Source organism: Salmo salar, chromosome ssa20, assembly GCF_905237065.1.
Source record: "Salmo salar chromosome ssa20, Ssal_v3.1, whole genome shotgun sequence".
Classification (NCBI taxonomy): domain Eukaryota; kingdom Metazoa; phylum Chordata; class Actinopteri; order Salmoniformes; family Salmonidae; genus Salmo; species Salmo salar.
Genome location: NC_059461.1, coordinates 25269205 through 25294157, shown reverse-complemented (window position 1 = coordinate 25294157; position 24953 = coordinate 25269205). Strand labels below are relative to the sequence as shown.

Here is a 24953-nt window from a genome sequence, read left to right as displayed (position 1 = left end):
TTTATTTTAAGAATGTAAAATGTCAGAATAATAGTAGAGAGAATGATTGATTTATTTCAGCTTTTATTTCTTTCATCACATTCCCAGTGGGTCAGAAGTTACATACACTCAGCGGTCTTGCTCAGCGGTCTTTCAGGTTGTCGTATTTGGTAGCATTGCCTTTAAATTGTTTAACTTAGGTCAAAAGTTTCGGCTAACCATCCACAAGCTTCCCACAATAAGTTGGGTGAATTTTGTCCCATTCCTCCTGACAGAGCTGGTGTAACTGAGTCAGGTTTGGAGGCCTCCTTGCTCGCACACGGTTTTTCAGTTCTGCCCACAAGTTCTCTATAGGATTGAGGTCAGGGCTTCGTGATGGCCACTCCAATACCTTGACTTTGTTGTCCTTAAGCCATTTTGCCACAACTTTGGAAGTATGTTTGGGGTCATTGTCCATTTGGAAGACCCATTTGCGACCAAGCTTTAACTTCCTGACTGATGTCTTGAGATGTTGCTTTGATATAGCCACATAATTTTCCATCCTCATGATGTCATCTATTTTGTGAAGTGCACCAGTCCCTCCTGCAGCAAAGCACCCCCACAACATGATGCTGCCACCCCCGTGCTTCACGGTTGGAATGGTGTTCTTCGGCTTGCAAGCCTCCCCCTTTTTCCTCCAAACATAACAATGGTCATTATGGCCAAACAGTTCTACTTTTGTTTCATCAAACCAGAGGACATTTTTCCAATAAGTACGAACTTTGTCCCCATGTGCAGTTGCAAACTGTAGTCTGGCTTTTTTATGGCAGTTTTGGAGCAGTGACAGCTTCCTTGCTCAGCGGTCTTTCAGGTTATGTCGATATAGGACAAATTTTACTGTGGATATAGATACTTTTGTACCAGTTTCCTCCAGCATCTTCACAAGGTCCTTTGCTGTTATTCCCGGATTGATTTGCACTTTTCGCACCAAAGTACGTTCATCTCTAGGAGACACGGGACCTCTATACCTGGCGGTGTCAGGAAGGCCCTAAAAATTGCCAAAGCCTCCAGCCACCCTAGTCTCATAGACTGTTTTCTCTGCTACCGCACGGCAAGCGGTACCAGAGCGCCAAGTCTAGGTCCAAAAGGCTCCTAAACAACAGCTACTCGCAAGCCATAAGACCGCTGAACAGCTAATCAAATGGCTACCCGGACTATTCGCATTGACTCCCCCCCCCCTCTTTACGCTGCTGCTACTCGCTGTTTATTATTCACTTTACCCCGACCTACATGCAGATCACCGACCATTTCGAATCCCACCGTACCTTCTCCACTATGCAGTCTGGTTTCTGAGCTGGTCATGGGTGCACCTCAGTCACACTCAAGGTCCTAAACGATATCATAACCACCATCAATAAGAGACATTACTGTGCAGCCGTATTCATCGACCTGGCTATGGCTTTCGACTCTGTCAATCACAACATTCTTATTGGCAGACTCAACAGCCTTGGTTTCTCAAATGATTGCCTCGCCTGGTTCACCAACTACTTCTCAGACAGAGTTCAGTATGTCAAATCGGAGGGCCTGTTGTCCGGACCTCCGGCAGTCTCTATGGGGGTGCCACAGGGTTCAATTCTCGGGCCGACTCTCTTCTCTGTATACATCAATGATGTCGCTCTCGCTGCTGGTGATTCTTTGATCCACCTATATGCGGACGACACCATTCTGTATACCTCTGGCCCTTCTTTGGACACTGTGTTAACTAACCTCCAGATGAGCTTCAATGCCATACAACTCTCCTTCCGTGGCCTCCAACTGCTCTTAAATGCTAGTAAAACTAAATGCATGCTCTTCAACCGATTGCTGCCCGCCTGTCCAGCATCACTACTCTGGACGGTTCTGACTTAGAATATGTGGATAACTACAAATACCTAGGTGTCTGGTTAAACTGTAAACTCTCCTTCCAGACTCACATTAAACATCTCCAATCCAAAATTAAATCTAGAATCGGCTTCCTATTTCGCAACAAAGCATCCTTCACTCATGCTGCCAAACACACCCTCGTAAAACTGACCATCCTACCGATCCTCGACTTCGGCGATGTCATTTACAAAATAGCCTCCAACACTACTCAACAAATTGGATGCAGTCTATCACAGTGCCATCCGTTTTGTCACCAAAGCCCCATATACTACCCACCACTGCGACCTGTATGCTCTTGTTGGCTGGCCCTCGCTTCATACTCGTCGCCAGCCCCACTGGCTCCAGGTCATCTACAAGTCTCTGCTTGGTAAAGCCCCGCCTTATCTCAGCTCACTGGTCACCATAGCAGCACCCACCCGTAGCACGCGCTCCAGCAGGTATGTCTCACTGGTCACCCACAAAGCCAATTCTTCCTTTGGCCGCCTCTCCTTCCTGTTCTCTGCTGCCAATGACTGGAACGAATTGCAAAAATCTCTGAAGCTGGAGACGTTTACCTCCCTCACTAGCTTTAAGCACCAGCTGTCAGAGCAGCTCACAGCTCACTGCACCTGTACATAGCTCATCTGTAAATAGCCCATCCAATCTACCTCATCCCCATACTGTATTTATTTACTTATCTTGCTCCTTTGCACCCCAGTATCTCTTCTTGCACATTCATCTTCTGCACATCCTACCATTCCAGTGTTTAATTGCTTAATTGTAATTACTTCGCCACGATGGCCTATTTATTGCCTTACCGCTCTTATCCTACCTCATTTGCACATGCTGTATATAGATTTTTCTGCTGTATTATTGTATGTTTGTTTATTCCATGTGTAACTCTGTGTTGCTTTATCTCGGCCCGGTCGCAGTTGCAAATGAGAACTTGTTCTCAACTGGCCTACCTGGTTAAATAAAGGTGAAATTAAATGTTTTAAATAAATGTACATATTACCTCAACTAACCTGTACCCCCTCACATTGACCCGGTACCCCTTGAATATAGCCTCGTTACTTTATTGTTACTCTTTTATTTTGCACATATTGTTTCTTAACCAGCAATGCAGTTTTAAGAAAAATAAGAGTTAAGGTCTTGTAAGTAAGCGTTTCACTGTAAGGTCTGTTATATTCGGCATAAATAAAATTTGATTTGAGAACTACTAATAGGATGTGAATTTCTCATTCAGATTAGTGAAACTTGATCCTGGGCCATATCTGCTTCTGCTTTGATCAGAACCCTCCAGCTCAGCCAGTGGAGGCTGTGGGCCAGCCAGATGCAGGCCAGCCCGGGAGGTGCTGAGCCTAGTGCAGCAGCCCAGCAGAGCTCTCAACCAACTCCTCAGAGCATTAGCTCACCTTCTACTAGCCTGTAATCAGACAAATCCTACCCACATCTTACAGCGCTGTGCTGCAATAACACTGTAGAGCCACCAGTCCTTCAAAACACCATATCTGCATCACCAACATAATACACAACTGTTTTTTCTCTTTGAACAATGTGAGATAATTCTAGCTAAAATACATGCTCAGTATGTTTGGTTCCAGACAGTGCTTCTGCTGAACCCTGCCCTTTGGTGTTGTTCTTTATGTAGGCAGAGCCAGCCCCTCACTGTTTGAATGGTGTGTAGATGAAAGAGACCAGTGTTGTATCACTCATGGATCACAGCAAGCCAGCACTGCCTCCTGGGTCACCAGAAACAAATGGTGTGCACAGCCAGCCACACAATCACTCATGATTTTGTGTGTCTGCATATGTCTGAATTAGCAGGCAAGAGGGAGAGAAATGGAGAGACCCAGACAAAAGGGCTGTTTTGGAGCCGTGCCGACTGCCCAATGTGTCAGCACAATGTGCCTCTAATAGTCGGATGATGGACTCTCACACTCTCCACCTTCTCCAGTCACAGTGCGGCAGCTCCGCTACCTGCAGTCTTCCTCTGATTCTCATCTCTACTGCTGACTCACCAATGCTATGTTGAGCCTTCCTTTACCACAGCTTCATCCACCCCTCCGACTGAACACAGATTTCACAGCATTTCTTCCCAGCTAGCTCTGCCACTGTTGATCTGGGGTCATACAGTGTGTGTTTATACCAGAACTTTGTATGACAGAGAGGATGAACGTTGCCAGGGTTGTGTGGTGCGCTGCTATCATGATGAGGTAATGGACAGATTGAAGGAGGCCTGCTCTGCTCTGCACACAGTCAGCCACTCGGCATTATCATCAGCTTTGACTCATCCAGGCTCACTGACCATGACTCGAGGCTAATTTAGTCACTGTTCCTGATATTTGTCGAAGCAAAGCACGTCATTTAGCCGTTTGTCTTGAGGGGAAACCAGTGTCACGAAACAAACATTTGTGTCGCTCCATATTTAGCTGGTCTCTTGTGTTTATTGTATTCTTACTGTTAGGTTAGCTGACAATGCAGTTGGTCTCAGTGGTGACCTGTGCCACTCAGTCACAGGTCAATGCTGAAATCTTTCTCTCTTTAGGAGGCTTTGCCATTGTGTTCCTGGTGCGGACCCACCAGGGGGTCCGCTGTGCCCTGAAGAGAATGTACGTCAACAACGAGCACGACCTGCATATCTGCAAGCTCGAGATCCAGATCATGGTGAGAACCGGCTCTGGGCTGGAGTTCTGCTCAGTCTGTCACCAAGTCTACCTTATAATGCACAGGCTCTCTCAGACAAATGGGCTTCACAAAGGGGGCAAATCACGGTGCCACTGCTGTAGTGAAGCTGATGTAGAACCACACAGATGAAACTACACAAATTAAAGAATAGGATTGTGTTTCTATTCTGGAAGAGGTGATATGGGAAAGAGTTGCTGACTATGGATGGGGAGGGTTGACAAGACTACTTAAACAAATATATAGGGAGGGAGGGAGCAGAAGGGTGGGTAGTAACTGAGTCATACAGTCTTCAGTCCGTTAGAGCCTGCTGCTGAATATGTTGAGTTGGAAATCATGCAGATAAACTCCCTCAACCCCTTGGGCCTCAGTTCCCTAACTGGATAACAGGGGATAACCAGACCCTGCAGCCACATCCTGGGGGGCATAATTGGTACAGGATGGCTATCATTATTGGGTCATTCCACGAAATGGGTGCCTTTTGCATCCCTTTGATATTTTAAGTAGCAATTATGCACCAATATTGAATTTTAAAAGCCGGTCATATTAAATGAAGTGCGCTATAATATAGACCACATGAATAATTCAATACATCAGATTTGTTTTATGTGAATAATGGCTTGCTAAAGTGCCAAAATTCAGCATTTTGACATGTCCCTCCATCAACACTCACTTCTAGGAAGATTTCAACTCACTTAATCCCAAAATGTCCCCAAGTTTCACCATTGTAAAAGGCCTATTTATTTTTCTGCTTTGACAGTCATTTTTGAAGGTTATTATTGCTATTAATGTGATTGGTGATGCGTTTACGTCTGTCCCTCATTTTACGGCCAACTCTATTATGCAAACAATTTATTCCTTTAAAATAATGGACCATTCCACCATGTTAAATGATTCACAGCAGGTGACATTGTTTGGGGCCTCTGAACAGCATGGTGGAAAAGGAAGTAAGTCTTGTGTATAATTCCTAATTTTATGAACACCATGTGTTCCCATGCTCTTCACCACATGAGGAGTAATGGCCGATCTTCACCTAAAACCTAAACTGTGTTATCGTCAACCCTGTTAGAGGCCCAACGGTAACTTTATCCATTTGATATTATATGGGAGTTTATTTGTACAAGGGATACTTGATCAATGAGAACATTTGGGATTTATCTCAAACATGCTTTTAAGTAATAGTTAAACAGTTACATAAGTGTCCGTAACAGGTTTGACAGACCATGTGGTACAACTGCAGATAAAATGCTCTTAGTTTATAGGATTTTAATACCTGAGACTGGAAAATCTGTTTTTCCATACACTCAACATATTCTCCATGCAATTGAAATGCTGAAAGAAGAGATATTTTAAAGTGAATTTCTTAAAAGTTTGCATGTCCAAAAGGCACCCATTTTGTGGAACAACCCTATTACTTCCAACCTTTTGGCAGATCCTCATAGTCAGCAAGCAGAAGCAGAATACACTCTGTCAGTCCAAAAAACAAACAAAGATCACCATTGTTATGGCAGCCTGTTTGGAACTTGAAAGCAAACCAGAGACCTATGAGGTTCTTTATATTCTTTGTAATCTTAACCAATTGTGTGTGTGTGTGCATGTGTGTGCATGTACAGAGGGACCTTGTGGGCCACAGGAACATTGTGGGTTTCCTGGACTCCAGTATAACTGCAGTGGGAGCAGGAGATGTCTGGGAGGTCCTCATCCTCATGGACTTCTGTCGTGGTAATTCTGCCCCTCTTTCCTTATCAATCACTTTCGTAGTTTCATTAGTGTACAAACCTCATGCCATTACAGGAGCGTATCTACTTTGTTTCCAAACCCATTGTAAGCCCTCCCTGGTTTGTTGCAGGTGGTCAGGTGGTGAACCAGATGAACCAGCGTCTGCAGACAGGCTTCACTGAGGCAGAGGTGCTGCAGATCTTCTGTGACACCTGCGAGGCTGTGGCCCGCCTCCACCAGTGCAAGACGCCAATCATCCATCGAGATCTCAAGGCACGAGCACCTAGCTTCACACACACACCCTCCGAGTCTACACCCTACTATCCTCTATCTGTTTGTCTTTAATACATGTCCTAGCTGCATATGTGTGTTGCAGCATGAGAGGTGAACCTTGAAGTGTATAAATATGTTACACACCATTCAAAAAGCAACTCAGGAGTCACCTGTCTCAGGAGTCATCTGTGTGTCTATCTCCTCTGCAGGTGGAGAATATCCTGCTCCATGACCGGGGACACTACGTGCTGTGTGACTTTGGTAGCGCCACCAACCGCTTCCAGGACCCTCAGACAGAGGGCGTGCCACTGGTGGAGGAGGAAATCAAGAAGTGAGTGATTCTGAAGAGCTTCACCTCAACTGGAATACTGAACACATGGGTGTGGTTTGATAGTTTGTCTAGTGAACCAACAAGTACAACAGGTTGGGGTGTTGTGGATTCACTGTGCCATTTGAAGTCCTTCCTAAATGAGTGTGCTCCCTCCCCATCTTAAGGTACACTACTCTGTCATACCGAGCCCCAGAGATGATCAACCTTTACAATGGCATGGTCATCACTACAAAGGCAGACATCTGGGTGAGTTGGCATACTGCTGAATCGCCATGAGAGATTATGACTGGTTTCTCTCCACTATAGAGTTATGTTGGCTTGATGTCAAGTACAGTGTAACTGACTTGCTGGGTTGCAAGTTTTTTGAGGTAATACAAGGTGTGCTGATGTCCACTGTGCTGTCTCTACAGGCTATGGGCTGCCTACTGTATAAACTGTGCTACTTCACCCTGCCGTTTGGGGAGAGCCAGGTGGCCATCTGTGACGGTAGCTTCACTATACCAGACAACTCCCGCTATTCCCCGGACATGCACTGCCTCATCAGTGAGTAGCCATCCTCCCTGTCAACTCCTACTGACTGGTCCATGCATTTGTATGTAAGAGAGTTGTCTTTCTGGCTCTGTGCCCCTTCTCGATTACACAGTGCAAGTCCTTTAGTCCACAGAGAGAAATATACAGTGCATTCGGAAAGTATTTAGACCCCCTGACTTTTTTAACATTTTGTGTCGGTATAGCCTTGCTCTAAAATTGATTTAAATAGTTTTTCTCCCCTCATCAATCTACACACAATAGCCCATAATGACAAAGCAAAAACAGATTTTTAGACATTTTTGCTAATTTATTCAAAATTAAAAACTCAGTACTTACTCAGTACTTTGTTGAATCACCTTTGGCAGCGATTACAGCCTCAAGACTTATTGGGTATATCGCTACAAGCCCGGCACACCTGTATTTGGGAGTTTCTCCCATTGTTCTCAGCAGATCCTCTCAAGCTTTGTCAGGTTGGATGGGGAGCGTCGCTGCACAGCTATTTTCAGAGATGTTCGATTGGGTTCAAGTCAGGGCTCTGGCTGGGCCACTCAAGGACATTCACAGACTTGTCCCAAAACCACTCCTGCGTTGTCTTGACTGTGTGCTTAGGGTCGTTGTCCTGTTGGAGGTGAATCTTCACCCCAGTCTGAGGTCCTGAGCGCTCTGGAGCAGGTTTTCATCAAGGATCTCTCTGTACTTTGCTCCTTTCATCTTTCCCTCGATTCTGACTAGTCTCTCAGTCAGTATGTTGCCACCACCATACTTCACCGTAGGGATGGTGCCAGGTTTCTTCCAGATGTGATGCTTCGCATTCAGGCCAAAGTGTTCATTCTTTGTTTCATCAGACCAGAGAATCTTGTTTCTCATGGTCAGAGTCCTTTAGGTACCTTTTGGCAAACTTTAAGCGGGCTGTAATGTGCTTTGTACTGAGTGGCGGCTTCTGTCTGGCCACTCTACCATAAAGGCCTGATTGGTGGAGTGCTGCAGAGATGGTTGTAATTCTGGAAGGTTCTACCATCTCCACGGAGGAACTCTGGAGCTCTGTCAGAGTGACCATCGGGTTCTTGGTCACCTCCCTGACCAAGGCCCTTCTCCTCCGATTGCTCAGTTTGGCTGGGCGGCCAGCTCTAGGAAGAGTCTTGGTGGTTCCAAACAGCTTCCATTTAAGGATGATGGAGGCCACTGTGTTCTTGGGGAGCTTCAATGCTGCAGAAATGTTTTGGTACCCTTCCCCAGATCTGTGCCTCGACACAATCCTGTCTCGGAACTCATGGCTTGGTTTTTGCTCTGACATTCATGGACAACTGTGGGACCTTTATTTTGACAGGTGTGTGCCTTTCCAAATTATGTCGAATCAATTGAAGTTACTACATGTGGACTCCAATCACATTGTAGAAAGATCTTAAGGATGATCAATGGAAACAGGATGCACCTGAGCTCAATTTCGCATCACATAGCAAAGGGTCTGAATACTAATGTAAATAAAGTATTTCTGTTTTTATATTTAATAAATGTGCACATTTCTCTAAAAACCTGTTTTTGCTTTGTCATTATGGGTTATTGTGAGGAGATTGAGGGGGGAATTATTTAATCAATTAATCAAGGCTGTAATGTAATAAAATGTGGAAAAAGTCAAAGGGTCTGAATACTTTCCGAATGCACTGTATCAGTATCATAATTACCAACCATGTTTTCTTCCATTCATCAGGATACATGCTGGAGCCTGACCCAGAGAAGAGACCAGATATCTACCAAGTGTCCTACTTCGCCTTCAAGCTGGCCCGTATCGAATGCCCCATCCAGAACATACATGTAAGTCACCTCACCATCAGTAATGACAACAGGACCAGAAAATCACCCCGGAGACAAAGGTTACAAACAAATAATTCAAAGGGTGAAAATGTAGAGGAACTTTTAACTTTATTTGAATTGTTACCTTGCCCTCCAAATGCCAGGTGTAATGTTATTTAATTTCAAATGTAAGAAGCTTCCACATTTTACTAAGAAGTTTTCATGTCTAATCTTTTTGGAAAACAACATAAGTCTAGTGAAAAATGCCAGAGGATGAGGGCGCAAGGAGCTTTGTGGTTGTTGCCAGTTGGCTGCCCTCTGTCCCCCAGGCCCCTTTGCTTTGCATTGATGGAGCAATGTCAGCACTCAATCTGACACAGCACATTTCAGACGTCATTCCCAGTCGACATTCAAGGCCGATTCATGGAATCTTTAACTGATCATGACATTGCTGCAGTCATGTCATGCAGAAGTTATAATGATAAAGGGTTCTTGTTGCCTCGCTGTGACAAAAGGAAAACCATTACACTAGAAATCTGAGTGAAGCTGATTAATTAAAATTGAGTAGTATATCTAAGCATACTACTGAAACTCTTCTCACCTTCACAGGACTCTCCTATTCCTACAAAACTCCCTGAACCAATCAGAGCCAGCGAAGCTGTGGCCAAAAAGAGTCATTCCAAAGCCAGGTAAGTGAGGAGCATGAGGAACAGGTCTTTTTTTTTTATAGTTACAGATGTAAAGCTCCGGCAAAGGATAATCTGGCCTGCCCTTCCTCTCCCCTCCCAGGCTCTCTGACCCTGTCCCCACAATGGAGACGTCCATCGCGCCCCGTTCACGCCCCAAAGCTGGAGGGGCCCAGTCCATAGGCATCCTGCCCATCCAGCCGGCCCTCACCCCACGCAAGAGACCCAACATGGCTGCAGGAGGGCCCCAGCCCATAGGTACGCATAAACTACCCTCTGTACTTGCTTTGTTTCTCAGTCAAAGCTTGAACCACAAGGACCTGATGATGTGGTGAGCAGAGAGCTGAGGCCTGCTAGCAGGGGAAGTCTATCTTGTAACAAAACACTCACCAAGATAGACATCCTGTATTGAGCTTGATGTATTGAACTGTTCCAAGTGTTTGGCTGACATAACATGGCCTTGTAATCCCAGTGGTTCAATTTGTCTGTCCGGACAAGGCTTTAATAGTCTATTAATGAGCCCTTGGTGACACCCGTAGTCTATCTGAGCCCTTCTGTCCATCTGCTTGTATAGAGACCGATAGTAGCTGCAAGCTTGTCTATTTTAGTCAATTGTTATCAATGTCACCCTTACAAGACAAGCATCTTTTCCCCTGTACTACAGGTGTTTTAGGCGCCGCCCAGCCTGCAGTTGCTGTCCAATTAGTCCAGCAGGCCACACCCCCACTGACTCAGACCGCCCCTTCGCAGCCCATGGCCACGCCCCAGCATCAGCAGGGTCTCTTCATGAAGCAGCAGGCTGCAGCCTTCTTCAGCCCACAGCAGCAGCCCAACCACGTGAGCATATTACCTTGTGTTTGGGCTTCTTAATATATCAGAGTATCTTTTTACCATTTGCCAATAATATATTAAGTCATTGTTTTTTATGTATATGTTTATTGCCTTCTAACTTATATTTCTTTGTGGAGTGCACTTTTAGCAGGACCTCTGAATGACCTTGTGGTTTTGAATGAAATTGAATCCAACTGAATAACTTTGACTTTCCAGGAACTCCCATCTGATCTGTTAATTCAAATACACTGACATGTCATGTTTAACAAAAGTCCAACTGCAAAAATGACAACTTTCATGAAAAACACAGGGAACAGATTAGTATTTACATATGGTGAACTTGTTTTCACTTGGCAGAGCAATAACTCATCCCAAACTGGGCAAAATGAGACAGTAGGAAGTGTTTCTCCCACCACAGGACCTGCACTTGACTGACTCTGAGCCCACGGTAACCCCCCTCTCCTCTGGCAGCCTGCTGCCTTGTGGGACAGGGAGGGCTAACAGGCCCATCCCCTCTGGCAGCCTGCTGGTCTGTGGGACAGGGAGGGCTAACAGGCCCATCCCCTCTGGCAGCCTGCTGGTCTGTGGGACGGAGGACTAACAGGCCTGCTGCCTTGTGGGACAGGGAGGGCTAACAGGCCCATCCCCTCTGGCAGCCTGCTGCCTTGTAGGACAGGGGGACTAACAGGCCCTGACTCGCTCTGTCTGGGGCCTTAGAATCTAGCTAATCACCTAACAGTGAAGACAGCCATTTCATGCTTTGCATAGTGATCAAATAGAATCAAACCAAAAAGATAGGATTCAGGCATAGGATTTCCTTTCACTGTAGTTAAAATGTTTAAAGTTGTCATGAAACGTCTGTCACTGGAACCTGTCAACACTCAGTTCTGTCTCCTTTGGGATTTATTGTTCTAAATCCAATCTCTGTAAAAAATATGAATCAATAACAGATCATCCTGGAAACCATCCATTGGTATTTTGCCACTAATTAACCATATCTTTTCACTAACCAATAGAATAGCTAATCAACTTGAATCAGCCTGTAATTTTCTTCCTTCTCTCACTGATATTGATATTTTCCTTATCTCCATATTAAACCCTTTCTCTCGCTCGCTCTCTCCTCCCAGCATCTGGCTCCTGGACGTGGGCTCCACAAGGTTGGCTCCCTGACACCCCCCTCCTCCCCAAAGATGCCCCCCCGAGGCAGTCACAGACGCATCCTGAGCGACGTCACTCACAGTGCTGTGTTTGGGGTCCCAATCAGCAAGTCAACCCAGCTACTGCAGGCGGCTGCAGCAGAGGCCAGCCTCAACAAGTCCAAGTGAGCTGAATTAACCCATCTCAATGAACTGAGGAATCAACTGTCCATTCATTCCACACACGCACTGAGAAAGGGAGCAAGCGAGAGAGAGAAAGGGAGCGAGCGAGAGAGAGAAAGGGAGCGAGCGAGAGAGAGAAAGGGAGCGAGCGAGAGAGAGAAAGGGAGCGAGCGAGAGAGAGAAAGGAGCGAGCGAGAGAGAAAGGGAGCGAGCGAGAGAGAGAAAGGGAGCGAGCGAGAGAGAAAGGGAGCGAGCGAGAGAGAGAAAGGAGCGAGAGCAGAGAAAGCCGCGACTTCCTATCTGCTCAATTATTGCATCGCCATTACTCACATTATCCGCCTTAACTATTATCTGCGTACATTCGTCATTCATCAATTGCCCATCGCCATTCATTATTGCCATGCTCGTTCACAATTGCTCACTGCTTTATTATTGCCCTATTCGTTATTATTGCTCATCTCTACTATTATTGCCCATCCGTTCCCATTATTGCCTCCTCCCGCACATTCCCTCCGCCATTATTGCCATCTTTCATATTATTCTCATTGTCCACACATTGCCTCATCCTTCACACATTGCGCCCATCTGTTCACATTATTGCCTCATCTGCTCACATATTGCCCATCTCGCCCACATTATCCTATCCTTACATGCTATCTGCCACATTGCATTTCAACATTGCTCATCTCGTCCGCGATTGCCATCCGCTCACATATTGCCCATCTGCTTATTATTTTTATCCCGTATTTAACTGCTTATCTTATTTACATTATTTTTTGTATATCTTCGCATTATCTATTACGCACACTGCTCATTCGTATATTCATTACATATTGCCCATCTCTCACATTATTGCCCTACTGTCCATTCATGACACATCCACATATTGCCTATCGTCACTATTGCCTATCTGACAATTGCGCTCGTCTTTATTGCCCATCTACATTATTACTGCTCATCCGTCTCTATTGCCCATCTGTCCACATATTGCCTATCCGTCCACACATTGCCTTATCCGTACATTATGCCTTCATTGCGCCATCCAGCCCATATTTCATTGCTGCTCCGCCATTTATGTATCTATTATTACCTCCACATTTTACTGCTCTAGTCCACATATTTTTCAGCACTTTTACTGCTCATCCGTCCACACACGCCTATCTGTCGTTTATCCCATATTTTATCCGTTACACATTTATTGCTATCTTCAATTTTTGCTGCCTATATGTCTTCCATCCATCGCCATTCTCCACATTATATTGCTTATCTGCTCTCTATACTGCCCATTCGCCCACAAGCCATCAATTCCATACAGCCATCGCACATATTGCCCATCCATCCAACATCATTATCTGCTTATCTTGTCCAGCATTTTTACTATTTATCCGTCCGCACATTTATTGCTCTCATCTGTTCACCATTATTGCACCCTGTTTCTGCACGTTACTTTCTCATCGTCATTGCTTATCTGTCCACATATTTACTGCTCTATTTATTATTGCGCCATTCCAACATTATCTCTCATCCGCCCACTTTGCTCATCGCGCTATTATTCCTCATCCGTTCAACATTATTATTGCCTCATCTGCCCACATATTGCTCATCTGCCCACATATTACGCTCATTGCTCTCATATATTCAGTTGCTATTCGTCCAACTATCTCTGCTCACATGCCATCTTGCCATCCAATTGCCATTCATCTATCTCCGCTATCTCCACGCTCATTCCTCATATTACTGCTCAGCTCGCTCTATTCCCCCCTTCTTTTAATTATTCTTGCTCATTGCCTCATATTATTGCCTATCCTCTGCTATTCCACCGCACATTTATTGCTTCATCCGTTAAATTCTATCTGCTCACATTATTGCCCTATCTCGTCTCATCATTGCGCTATCTGCACATGCCCCATCCACATATTAACTTTTACTCATCTTATGCTTATCTTATTGCCCATCACACTGCTTATCGCTATTGCCATCCGTACTTTTTGCTCATCTGTCCGCATATTTATTGCCTATCGGTTCACATATTTTACTGCTCTATCTGTCCGCATTTTTACTGCCATCCGCCGCATTTATGCCATCTGTTATCTGTACCATTATCTGTTATTATCCGTCTGCATATTATTCGTTTATTTATCTGCTATTTTTTATCTGTCCATTGCATTTATCTGTTGCTTATGTCCGCATTGTTCATTTATCTGTCCGGTATTTTATTTACCTGCATTTATCTGTCTGTTTACATTGTCCATTTTTATTGTTCTATTGCTCTCATTTTATTTATCCGTTGCCATTGCTCCATTTTTATCTGTCTGTCGCTATTGCTTATTTTATTCACTTGCTCTTTATTTATCTTCGCTATTGTTCTTATTTATCTGTCCTTTATTTTCATTGCGATTTCATTTTATCTGCTCTGTTGTTGCATTGTTATTTATCTGTCTCCTCTGTTTATTTTTTATCTGTCGTCTGTTCCCATTGGTTTTATATCTGTTGTCTGCCTGTTGCTATTTTTTTTCTGTTTCGTTCTTTTTATCTGTTGCTATTGTTTATTTATCTGCCCGTCTCGTCTCACGTTTTTACTTATCTGTCTCGTTGTCTGTCTGTATTTTTCTGTTCGCATTGTATTTATTTCTCGTTGCGCTATTTCTATCTGTCCGTCTGTTCGCATTTTTTATTTATCGTTTCATTGTATTTATCTGCCAATATCTTTTGTTTATTTTCGTTTTATTCATTATTGTGTCGCTATTGCTTTTATCTGTCCGTCTGTTCGCATTGCCTTATTTTTATCTGTCTGTTCGTTCGCATTGCCTATTTTTATTGTCCTTATTATTGTTGTCGTTTCTATTTATTGTCTGCATTATCATATCTGTCGCCTATTCGATTTTATTATGCTATTTCTTTTATCTACTATCATTATTTTATCCGTCAGCCCTTATTATATCCGTCCCGTCCACATTATTCATTTCCCCCTTATTACTTTATCTTTGTCTGTCTACATTGCTTATTTGCGCACCATTGCGTCGTTTACGTTTATTTTATCCGATATTGCACGTCGCCATTGCCATCGTATTATTTATTGTAGTTTATTTGATTGTATTTACCGTGCATGCTTATATTCATTTTTTATTTATCTGTCCACATATTTTTATTGTGCATTATTTTTATCTGTTGTTTTTATTTTGTCCTCTGTCTTGTTGTCCGTTCAATTATCCGGGTTCAAGACATTTTCATCCGTCTCCCATATTTTTATCGTGTTGTCTGTGTGTTTTCACTAAGATATTTTCTGATCTGCCCGTTCGCAACTACTTTATCTCCTGGTCGGTTGCACATATTTTTGGTCTGTCGTCCCGTCACATCATTTTGCTTTATTTGCTTCTTTTATGCATTTTATCACATATTTTTACTTGTTATTCCGCCGTTCGTTATCTTATTGCCTTCTCGTCTGCCATGGCCGTGCATTTTTACTATGTCTGCCTCGCCTTATTTTCATCTGCCTCTGATTATTTTTATCTGCCGAAGATGGACCGTCACACATTTTTATCTTCTATGTTGCCAGACGTTGTCTGTTACGTTTGTTCGTTGTTGTATTATTTATCTGCCCGGGTGCCCTGTTGTCTAAGCATATTTTTATCTTTTGTTGCCTCTTTATTATTATCTGTTGCGGTCTGTCTGTTACTATAATCTGCCCGTCTGCCACTTATCTGTCTGCCTTGGTATATTTTTATCTGTTCGTGGGTTCGTTGCCCGTTGTCCCCACATTTTATCTTATCTGTTCAGAGACATTCGTGGGTCTGCTCTGCGATTTATCGTTCTTGTTATTATTATATTTCATTTGTTAATTATCTGCTCTATTATGATGACATCACTGTCTATGTGCCGCTATATCGTTGTCTGTCGGTTATGATTTTATCTGTTCAAGATGTTGATGCCTGATGCGCTCTGGTCTGTCTGATGATTATCTGTCAAGATATGTGATCGACAAATCTGCTTTGATGATGATGAATCGTTGTTATGTATGATTCTGCTCAAGAATTATATATTTCTCTATTATGCATGAGTATTTGCCTATCGGTTATGATGATTTGTTGATGATTTATCTGCTCCGTCTACGTATGATTATGACATTCGCCTATTTTATTTTGATGCACTGGTCCCGTTTTATTTTATTATTTATGTCATCTGCCCGCATTTTATTACTTACTCGGGATGAATCTGCCCGTCTGTCTGTTGTTTAGCTTCATCTGTCTGTCTGTCTGTCTGCTTATTTCATCTGTCCACATTCTTTTTCATCTCATGACACTTATCTGCTGCCTTTATGATGATAGTGCTTCTGCCTGTTACATGCATTACACATGCAACATATTATGTATTCGTCTCACAGTATATTGGCTTATCTGTCCGTCTGCTTATATTTATCTGTCTGCTCCGCATATTTTTTTATTTGTCTTTTTTCTTGCCACACATGCTTCCACTCACACACATTTTATCCTGTCCGCATGCTATCCAAGTCCTAAGATGCCATTACTTATTATTATCTCGACATCCGCACATTCTTTATCCGCTATTATTTCATCCATCACATATTTTGCATCTGACATATGCACATCTGATCATATTATCATATACAATCCATTATTATTTATCTATCATTGCATCTTTTCTTCCCTCAGTTATTACACATATTATATCTGTCTGCCACACATATTGCTATCTGCCGTCTCATTATCTACTCATGTATCTGCTATTATCATATTATTATTATTTTATCTGTCTGTCTTGTCTGCCACATATTGAGCCTGTCTTTTGAGACACATTATGATGATTCGCAATTTCGTCTGCTCGTTACATATCTTCTGCTCAAGTCACATACATGTTGCTCTACATATTTTATCTGTCTATGATTATTATTATCTGCCCGTCTACTATTTATCTGTCTACCATTAATATTTTTTTATCTGAACATTAATACTATATCTACATACCTGTTTGTCCGCACTACACATATGGCCGTTGCGAATTATTTTTATTTATATTGCTATCATTCGCCAACATCACTGCACACACGATGCTATCTGCCCGCCCTATATTAGTATGCTTCTGACCTGTCTGCTTTTATTTCATTCGATTCGTATCTGTCCAACCACATATTTATCTGCTGTTATATGCTATCTGTTCAACATGTATTCGCCAAAGATATCTGTTGTTACATACATTCAGTTGTCTTCAATTTTATCTGTTACATATTGATACCGTTTCATCTGTCTGTCTTGGTTCAAGTTCGTTGTTCTTACATATTATTGTCTGTTGCTCCATTATCTGTCTGTCTGCTGTCTGTCTGTTCGGTTACATTTGGTCTGTCTGTCCTGTCTGTCATGATAGCTATCTCGTCGTTTTGTTGTTACATATGTCGTTCGTTGTCTGTTATTTTGAGATGATTATTTTATTTGACTTTTATTTCTTCCATGTCTGTTTTCGTCTATGATGATATTAATATCTGCTACCCGCTCGTCTGTTTATTGACTTTATTTTTATCTATGGAGCCTATTTATTGTCTGTTCGGCGTCTGGTTTATTTTATTTTATTTTATCTGCTTATTTTCATCTGCTATCTCGTCTTATTATCATCTGTCCATATCCGTCTGTTGCTTTTTATCTGCTTTACTATCTCCATCTGTCTCGTAATTTATTTCATTTATCTTATCTACCCCATTTATCTCGGTCCGTCTGCTATTATCTCGCTGTCTGTCCGCTTACTATTCATCGTTCGTCTGTCTGTCTGTCTGTTCGTTCACATATTTATCTGCTCGTTGTTCTGGTCGTCCGCTCATGGTTACATATTCACGATATCTGCCGTTCGTTGTTCGTTGTCGTCTTTCGAGGTTCGTTCGCTGTTTGGTTCGTTTCATATGTCTGGGTTCACCAGTCTGTATTATTGGTCTGTCTACTATTTTTTGGTATCTGTGCATCTCCGTCTGCACTATCTCGTCCGTCTGTCATGTCTGGCTTTACTATCTTTATTTTTACTTTACTTATCTAGGTCCGTCTGTCTGTCTGGTTATATGAATTACTGCTATCCGCCCGTCTGTTTACTTTATTTTAGAGCTTACTCATGATTTTACATCTCTGCCCGTCCGTCTTCATGACGGACAGACTGTCTGGTATATTTATTCCGTTATCTGTTCGGTGATGATTTTGATTTATTCTCTCCATATCTGCCCTGTTGCTATCCATGCATTTTCACCTCTATCTGCTTTATTTATTTTACTTATCTTCAGTTTATTATCTGTCTTGTCGCTATCCGCTCTGTCCGTTTTTACTTTTATCCCGTGTCTGTCCGCTTACTTCATCTCAGTCCGTCTCGCTTACTCACTTGCATTTATCTGTCTATTTTTTGTTCATGATTTCTTTTATGTATCTGTCTGTCTGCTTTATTTCTTGTCTGCTGTTGGTTCTGTTACTATTTATTTTATCTCGCCCGTTCACATATTTCATCTGTTCGGGTTCAAGATATTTTACTTTTACCTGCCTATCTATGCATACTTCATCCGCTATTATTATCTTATCCTTATCTCATTTTTTACTTTCTATCTGTCTGTCTGTCTGGGCTTTCATTTTATCCGTCCCGTCCATTATCATCTTTATTTCTTTCCAGTCCGCATGATTATTCCGTACTTTATTGCCCGTTGTCTGTCTTTTCAAATTATTTATTTTACTTTATTTATTTACATTTTATTTTTTTATCGCGATGATGGTCTTCATCATTTCTATCTATGGAGCGATGATGTACCCGCTCAGCATATTTTACTGTCAGAATGTTATTTATGTTTTATTATTCGTATATCTGCCTGTTCTTTTTATTTTTCTCCTGCTCAGTTGGCGTTATGATTTTATTTCGATTTATTCATCTGTTTCCGTTAGATGACGATATCTATGTCTGTATCCTGTTATTTTACATATTTACTATCTGTTCACGATATTTTACTATCCGTCCGCCCTGTCTGTCTGTCTGTCTATATTTTTTATTTTTATCTGTTCGTTTATGTATTTATTTATCTGCCTGTCTGCTCCGGTTCAAGCATATGCATTCAAGCATATTATTATCCGTTCATGATTTTTATTTATTTGCTATCTGCTATATGCACCACACATGGTTATTATCCACATATTATTTTTATCCGTCTGCTATATCCATATTTTGATGCCATCCGGTCCACACATGCATTCGGCCCGCCATTACTTCATCCTGTCTGTCCACTATTATCTGCTCCGTCTGCTATTATTATCCTTGCCCATATTATTATTCGGCATATTATATCTGCTCATATTTTATGTGATATGATGGCATTCAAGACATACATGGTCTATTCGTTATACATATTCGCTATTATTATTTACCAGCATATTAGCATTCAAGATATTTTTCATCTGCCCTTATTATTATCCGCCGATATCTGCACACATGCCATCTGCCATTATTATTACTATCTCAAGCATGATGCCATTCTGTCTGCTATTATATATTGCTATCTGCCCACACACATACATGCGTCTGCTCAACATATTTTTGGTCTGTCTACATGAGATGTACCGCCCATATTTACCGTTATTATATCATATTATTATTTATCTCGTCTACACACATATACTATCTGCCCGGTTCATTATTACTATCTGCCCGTCTACACATTAATATTTTTTCATTCCGTCTTTACTTGTCCGTCTTGTCCGCCATTATTGTTATTATTTCATCTGTTCCGGCCATTATTATTTTTTGTCTCGTTCAAGACATTTGTCTGTCTGTCCAAGACATATTATTTACCAGTTCATTACTATTATTTTATTCCGTCTACATACATGTTATTCGCCTGTCTATTTTATTCACATTATTATTATGCACCATATTATCCGCCCGTTCTCGGGTTATTAATATTATTTCATCTGCCCAAGACATACGCATTATTTTTTATCTGCCTGTCCACATATTATTTTTATCTGTCTGCTTATTACTATTATTTATCTGCCCTGTCCACATTTCATCCGTCTGTCTCATTATTTTTTTATCTGTCTGTCTGCAAGATATCCGTCTGCTGTCTGTTATTATCTGCCCGTTCATGATGCATTCGCTCACAGATATCTGCCCATTATTATCGCCCAAGACACATATTTATTACATATTTAATACATATTATTATTTGACCACCCGCCCGTTACACATGCCATCTGCCCGCACATATTTATCTGGCCCACATACACATGCACATATACACACACAGATGCACACATGCATCTGCCCGTTCAAGATGGCATTGCCCGAAGCATATACACATGCATCTGCCTGTCTACACATGTGCATCTGCCTGTTCACATATTCGCCTGCTCCATATTATATTCGCCCGTTCGCTATTACATGCATTCACATATGATGCATTCGCCACATGCATTCATCCACATTACATGCATCTGTCTGTCCGTCTGCCACACCATATCCAACCGTCTGTCCAAGACATGCATCTGTCCGTTATTATATCTGTCTCGCCCGGTTCGCCATTATTTTTATATTCGCCCTGTACCCGGTTCAAGATATCTGTCTACATATCTGTCGCCCATCACATATTATTCGCCCACATATCTGTTCGTCCAGTTCACATACGCATTCGTCTACATATTTATCTGTCTGTTCGCAGTTATTATTATTTTCATCTGCCCACATTTAACTTGTCTATTGCTATTATTTCTTATCCGTTCTGCCATTATTATTTCATCTGCCCAAGATGCCATATTACATATTTTGTCTGTCTGCTCCGTTCATGAAGATGCCCTGTTCGTTCATATTATATCTGTTCCATATATTACGTGCCTGCCCGCCCGTTATTAATACATATTATTGATGATGATGACATTTATCACCATGATGACATTTATCCATTTACTTATTTGATGCATCCACATTATTTTTATCCGCACATTTTACATCCGATGACATTTCATCCGTTATTTTTATCCATTCATGCTATCTACACATTATTGCTATCTTTGTCTGTCTAAGATATTTATCTGCCCGTCTGCCATATTTTTATCTCCGTCTACATAAGATATCAGCGTCTACATATGCATTCGCTTACATATCTGCCTGCTTCACATACACAATACATTTTATCTGCCGTCTACATATTATTATCTGTCTGTCTCACATTATTGCATCTGCCCGTTCCACACATATCTGTCTGTCTGCACATGCTATCCTTGTCTGTTCACACACATATTCACACATTTGCTATCTGCTATCTCGATATATGTGTATCTGTCTGTCTGCCTGTTCATGTTCATGATGTAAGTATCTGCCTGTCTACATAGCATGCATCATATATGCATTTGCCTGCCTGCCCACATATATTCAAGTTCCTGGTTCGGGTTCAAGACATTTGGCCTGCCCATATCTGTCTGCCTGTTCATGCAGAGCCTGCCTCCACATATATGCATTGCTGTCTGCCCACCGTTCCACATACGCATCTGTTCCCACACATATCTGTTCACACATGTGGCCCTGCCCATCTGTTTACATATGCATTCGCCCGGCCTGCTCAAGACATGCATTCGTCTGCCTGCTATTATTTATCTGTTCATACATATCTGTCTTACCTGTTCAACACATGCTATCTGCTCACACATGCTATCCGTCTTTACCCAACATTATTATCTATCCAGTTCAGTTATTATTATCTGTCCCATCTGTCTGCCATTATTATTTGTTTTGTCTCATTATTATCTGCCCGTCTACACATTTTTATCTGTCTGTCTGCACATTATTGCATCTGCCCGTCTGTTCATATTAGTATATTCGTTCAAGATATATTTATATCTGCTCATATATCTGCTCTGTTCAAGCATATTATTATTTACCTGTCTGTCTGCTCTCCATCTGTCTGCTATTATTTATCTGCCCGTCTGATGCATCTTTGCCCGTCTGCATGCTATCTGCCCGTCTATGCTATCTGCCCTGTCTTCGTCTACATTGCTATCCGTCTGTCTGCTATTTGTCTGTCTACTGATGCCATCCGTCTGTTCGTTCAAGATGCATTCTGTCTGTTCGTTCATATTATATCTGTTGTTCAAGATGGTCTGCCCGTTCACATATCTGTCTGTTCACATATTTATCTACACATATTCGACATTGCCATTCATCTGTTATTACTTACTTTTATCCGCCATCTGCCATTATTACTATTTTGCCATCTGCTGTCCAACATTATTTGATGCCATCCACATCCACATATTTTGATGCCATCTGCCATCCACATTCATCCGTCCGTCCACACATTTTTACTTTTAATTACACATTACTTTACTTACTATCCACACATTTATCCGTTCCACATATTATTATTTCATCTTTACATATCTGCATATTTTTATCTGCTCACATATATTACATGCTCACATTATATGCAGTACTACATATTTTTATTCCGTTATTATTATTACCCACACACATATTATGCTATCTGCTATTATTATTATTATTATTATATATATATCTAAGACATACACACACATTTGTCTGCTCCGGTTCTGTCTGTCATTATTGCATCTACACACATTATGATGCATTCGTTCGTTCAAGTATGACATTTCACACATGCATTCATATATTTTATTCACATATGCATTTCATATTTCAAGACAGCATTCATACATATACACATGCATTCCGCATATATATTCAAGCACATATTCACACATGCCATTCACATATTACTATTTTTACACATACATGTATCTGCCTGTCTGTCTCGTCTGCCATTTTTTATCTCAAGACACACATACACATTTTCATCCTCGTCTGTCCGTCCAAGATGCTATTGCTATCCAGTTCACACATGCCATCTTTGTCCACATTATTACATGCTATCTGGGCATTATTTTTATCTGCCCAAGCATATGCTATCTGCCCATATTACATTTGCATTGTCTACATATTTATCTGTCTGTCTGTTCTGCGATGTGATGTATCGTCTGTTATTATTGCATTCACATATTTTATATTATATTTCTCCGTTCTGTTCAGTTATTTTACATGAAGATGCATTCGTCTGCCCAAGATGTTATTTCGGTCCACATGCTATCTGTCTCAAGACATTCCGCATTATTATTTAATCTAAGACACACATATTATTTTCATTCACATATGATGCATGCATCTTTATTATGATGATGGCATCTATATATAGCATTCAAGATGATGATGATTTATCTATGACAGATGCATTCAATATATGATGCGGCCTGCCTGCCACACATGATGCACTGTCTACATATTTATTTTTACTCCGCACACATTTCTTATTTGCTATCTTGCCCGCACATTTTTACTTCATCTCGGCACACACACACTACACAACCACCAAGCACATTATTATTTCAACCGTCCACACACACACACACACATGCCATCCACATTATTATTTTTCATCTGTCTGCCACATACATATTGCCATTCAGTCTGAGCTATCTTGTCTACATATTTATTTATTCCATGACATATGCCTGATATGGTCTGCTATTATATGCACCATTTTTTATTTATCTAAGATGTTCTGTCTGTTCCAAAGAAGACACCTGTCTCATTATTATTATTTATTTATTATCCGCTCATGATGGTATTCATGACATTTTCATCTGCTCCATGATGCATCTGCTCATGATTTATCTATATGATGACTTATCTGTCTACATTTATTTATCTGTTCTGAGATGGATGTGACCTGTCATTATATATTGATGCATATATATATTTTTACGCATTCGCTCACATATTATTATTTATTTTTATCTGCCCACACATATTTATATCTGCCCGCTATATTGATATCTGCTTATTATTATTAATATTTTCATCCGACATTACACATTATTACTTCATTCACACATGATGTTATCTGTCTGCCATTATTCACACACACATATTTATCATTCACATATTATTATCTGTTCACATTATTATTACATATGCCATCTGTCTGTTATATTATCCTTGCTACAGAAGATGCATTCGTTCAAGACATATATTTATCTGCTTATTACACATGCCCACATATATTTACCTGCTCACACACACATTATTTACCTGCCCGCTATCCATATTTTTTGCATATCCATTATCTGTTACTGCCATCTGTCTGCTACACATTATCATCTGTTCACATATTGCTATCTTTGTCTACATTATTTACTCGGCCCACAGGAGATACCGGTTCATGACATATATCCGTTCGCCATTCATATTATTATTTATCTGTCTGGTCTACATATTTATCTGCTCGCTATTCACATATCTGTTCGTTATCTATATTATTCCGCTCACATATTATTTATCTGCCCAAGCATATTGATGCATCTGCATATTACATTACTATTTACACTACACATGCCACATACATACATTTTCATCCGGTCTCGCACACACATACACACATTTTATCCGGTCTCGCACACACATTTTAACTGTCTCACACACACATTTTTATCCGTCTCACACATTATGCCATCTGCCCACATTTATCCATGCTATCTGCCCGGTTCATATCTGCCCTATCCAAGATGCTATCTGTTCATGCCATTCTCCGTCTGCCCATATCTGCTATTATCCATGCCATTCAAGACATATTATTTGCTATCCGCTCCAATATTATTTTTTTTATCCGTCCTCGCCATTTCATCCACATTTTTTTCATCCGCCATTACGTGCCATCCGTTCCGGCATCCATTGAGATGCCATCCACATATTATCCGCATATTTTTTATCCACATTATTGCTATCCATATTATCTGTCTGCTATCTGTTCATATCTGCCCGGCGCATCTCGTTCATATTTCCGTCTGCTATTCTGCTCACATATTAGCATATCTGTCTGCCCACTAATATTTTTTA

General features: G+C 41.4%; 1 protein-coding gene across 16 annotated transcripts in view; it reads left to right on the top strand.

Moving 5' to 3' along the window:
* The window catches only part of LOC106579842 (AP2-associated protein kinase 1), a 70968-nt gene that overhangs the window by 15593 nt on the left and 30422 nt on the right, over positions 1 to 24953 (top strand). For all 16 annotated transcript variants that reach the window (XM_045703113.1, XM_014160119.2, XM_014160117.2 and 13 more), the window contains exons 2-12: positions 4409 to 4527; positions 6159 to 6267; positions 6395 to 6537; positions 6747 to 6868; positions 7033 to 7114; positions 7279 to 7411; positions 9108 to 9211; positions 9800 to 9879; positions 9980 to 10134; positions 10541 to 10713; positions 11835 to 12028. In XM_045703113.1, the coding sequence (XP_045559069.1) occupies positions 4409 to 4527; positions 6159 to 6267; positions 6395 to 6537; positions 6747 to 6868; positions 7033 to 7114; positions 7279 to 7411; positions 9108 to 9211; positions 9800 to 9879; positions 9980 to 10134; positions 10541 to 10713; positions 11835 to 12028 (1414 nt within the window). The remainder of the gene's footprint in view (positions 1 to 4408; positions 4528 to 6158; positions 6268 to 6394; positions 6538 to 6746; positions 6869 to 7032; positions 7115 to 7278; positions 7412 to 9107; positions 9212 to 9799; positions 9880 to 9979; positions 10135 to 10540; positions 10714 to 11834; positions 12029 to 24953) is intronic.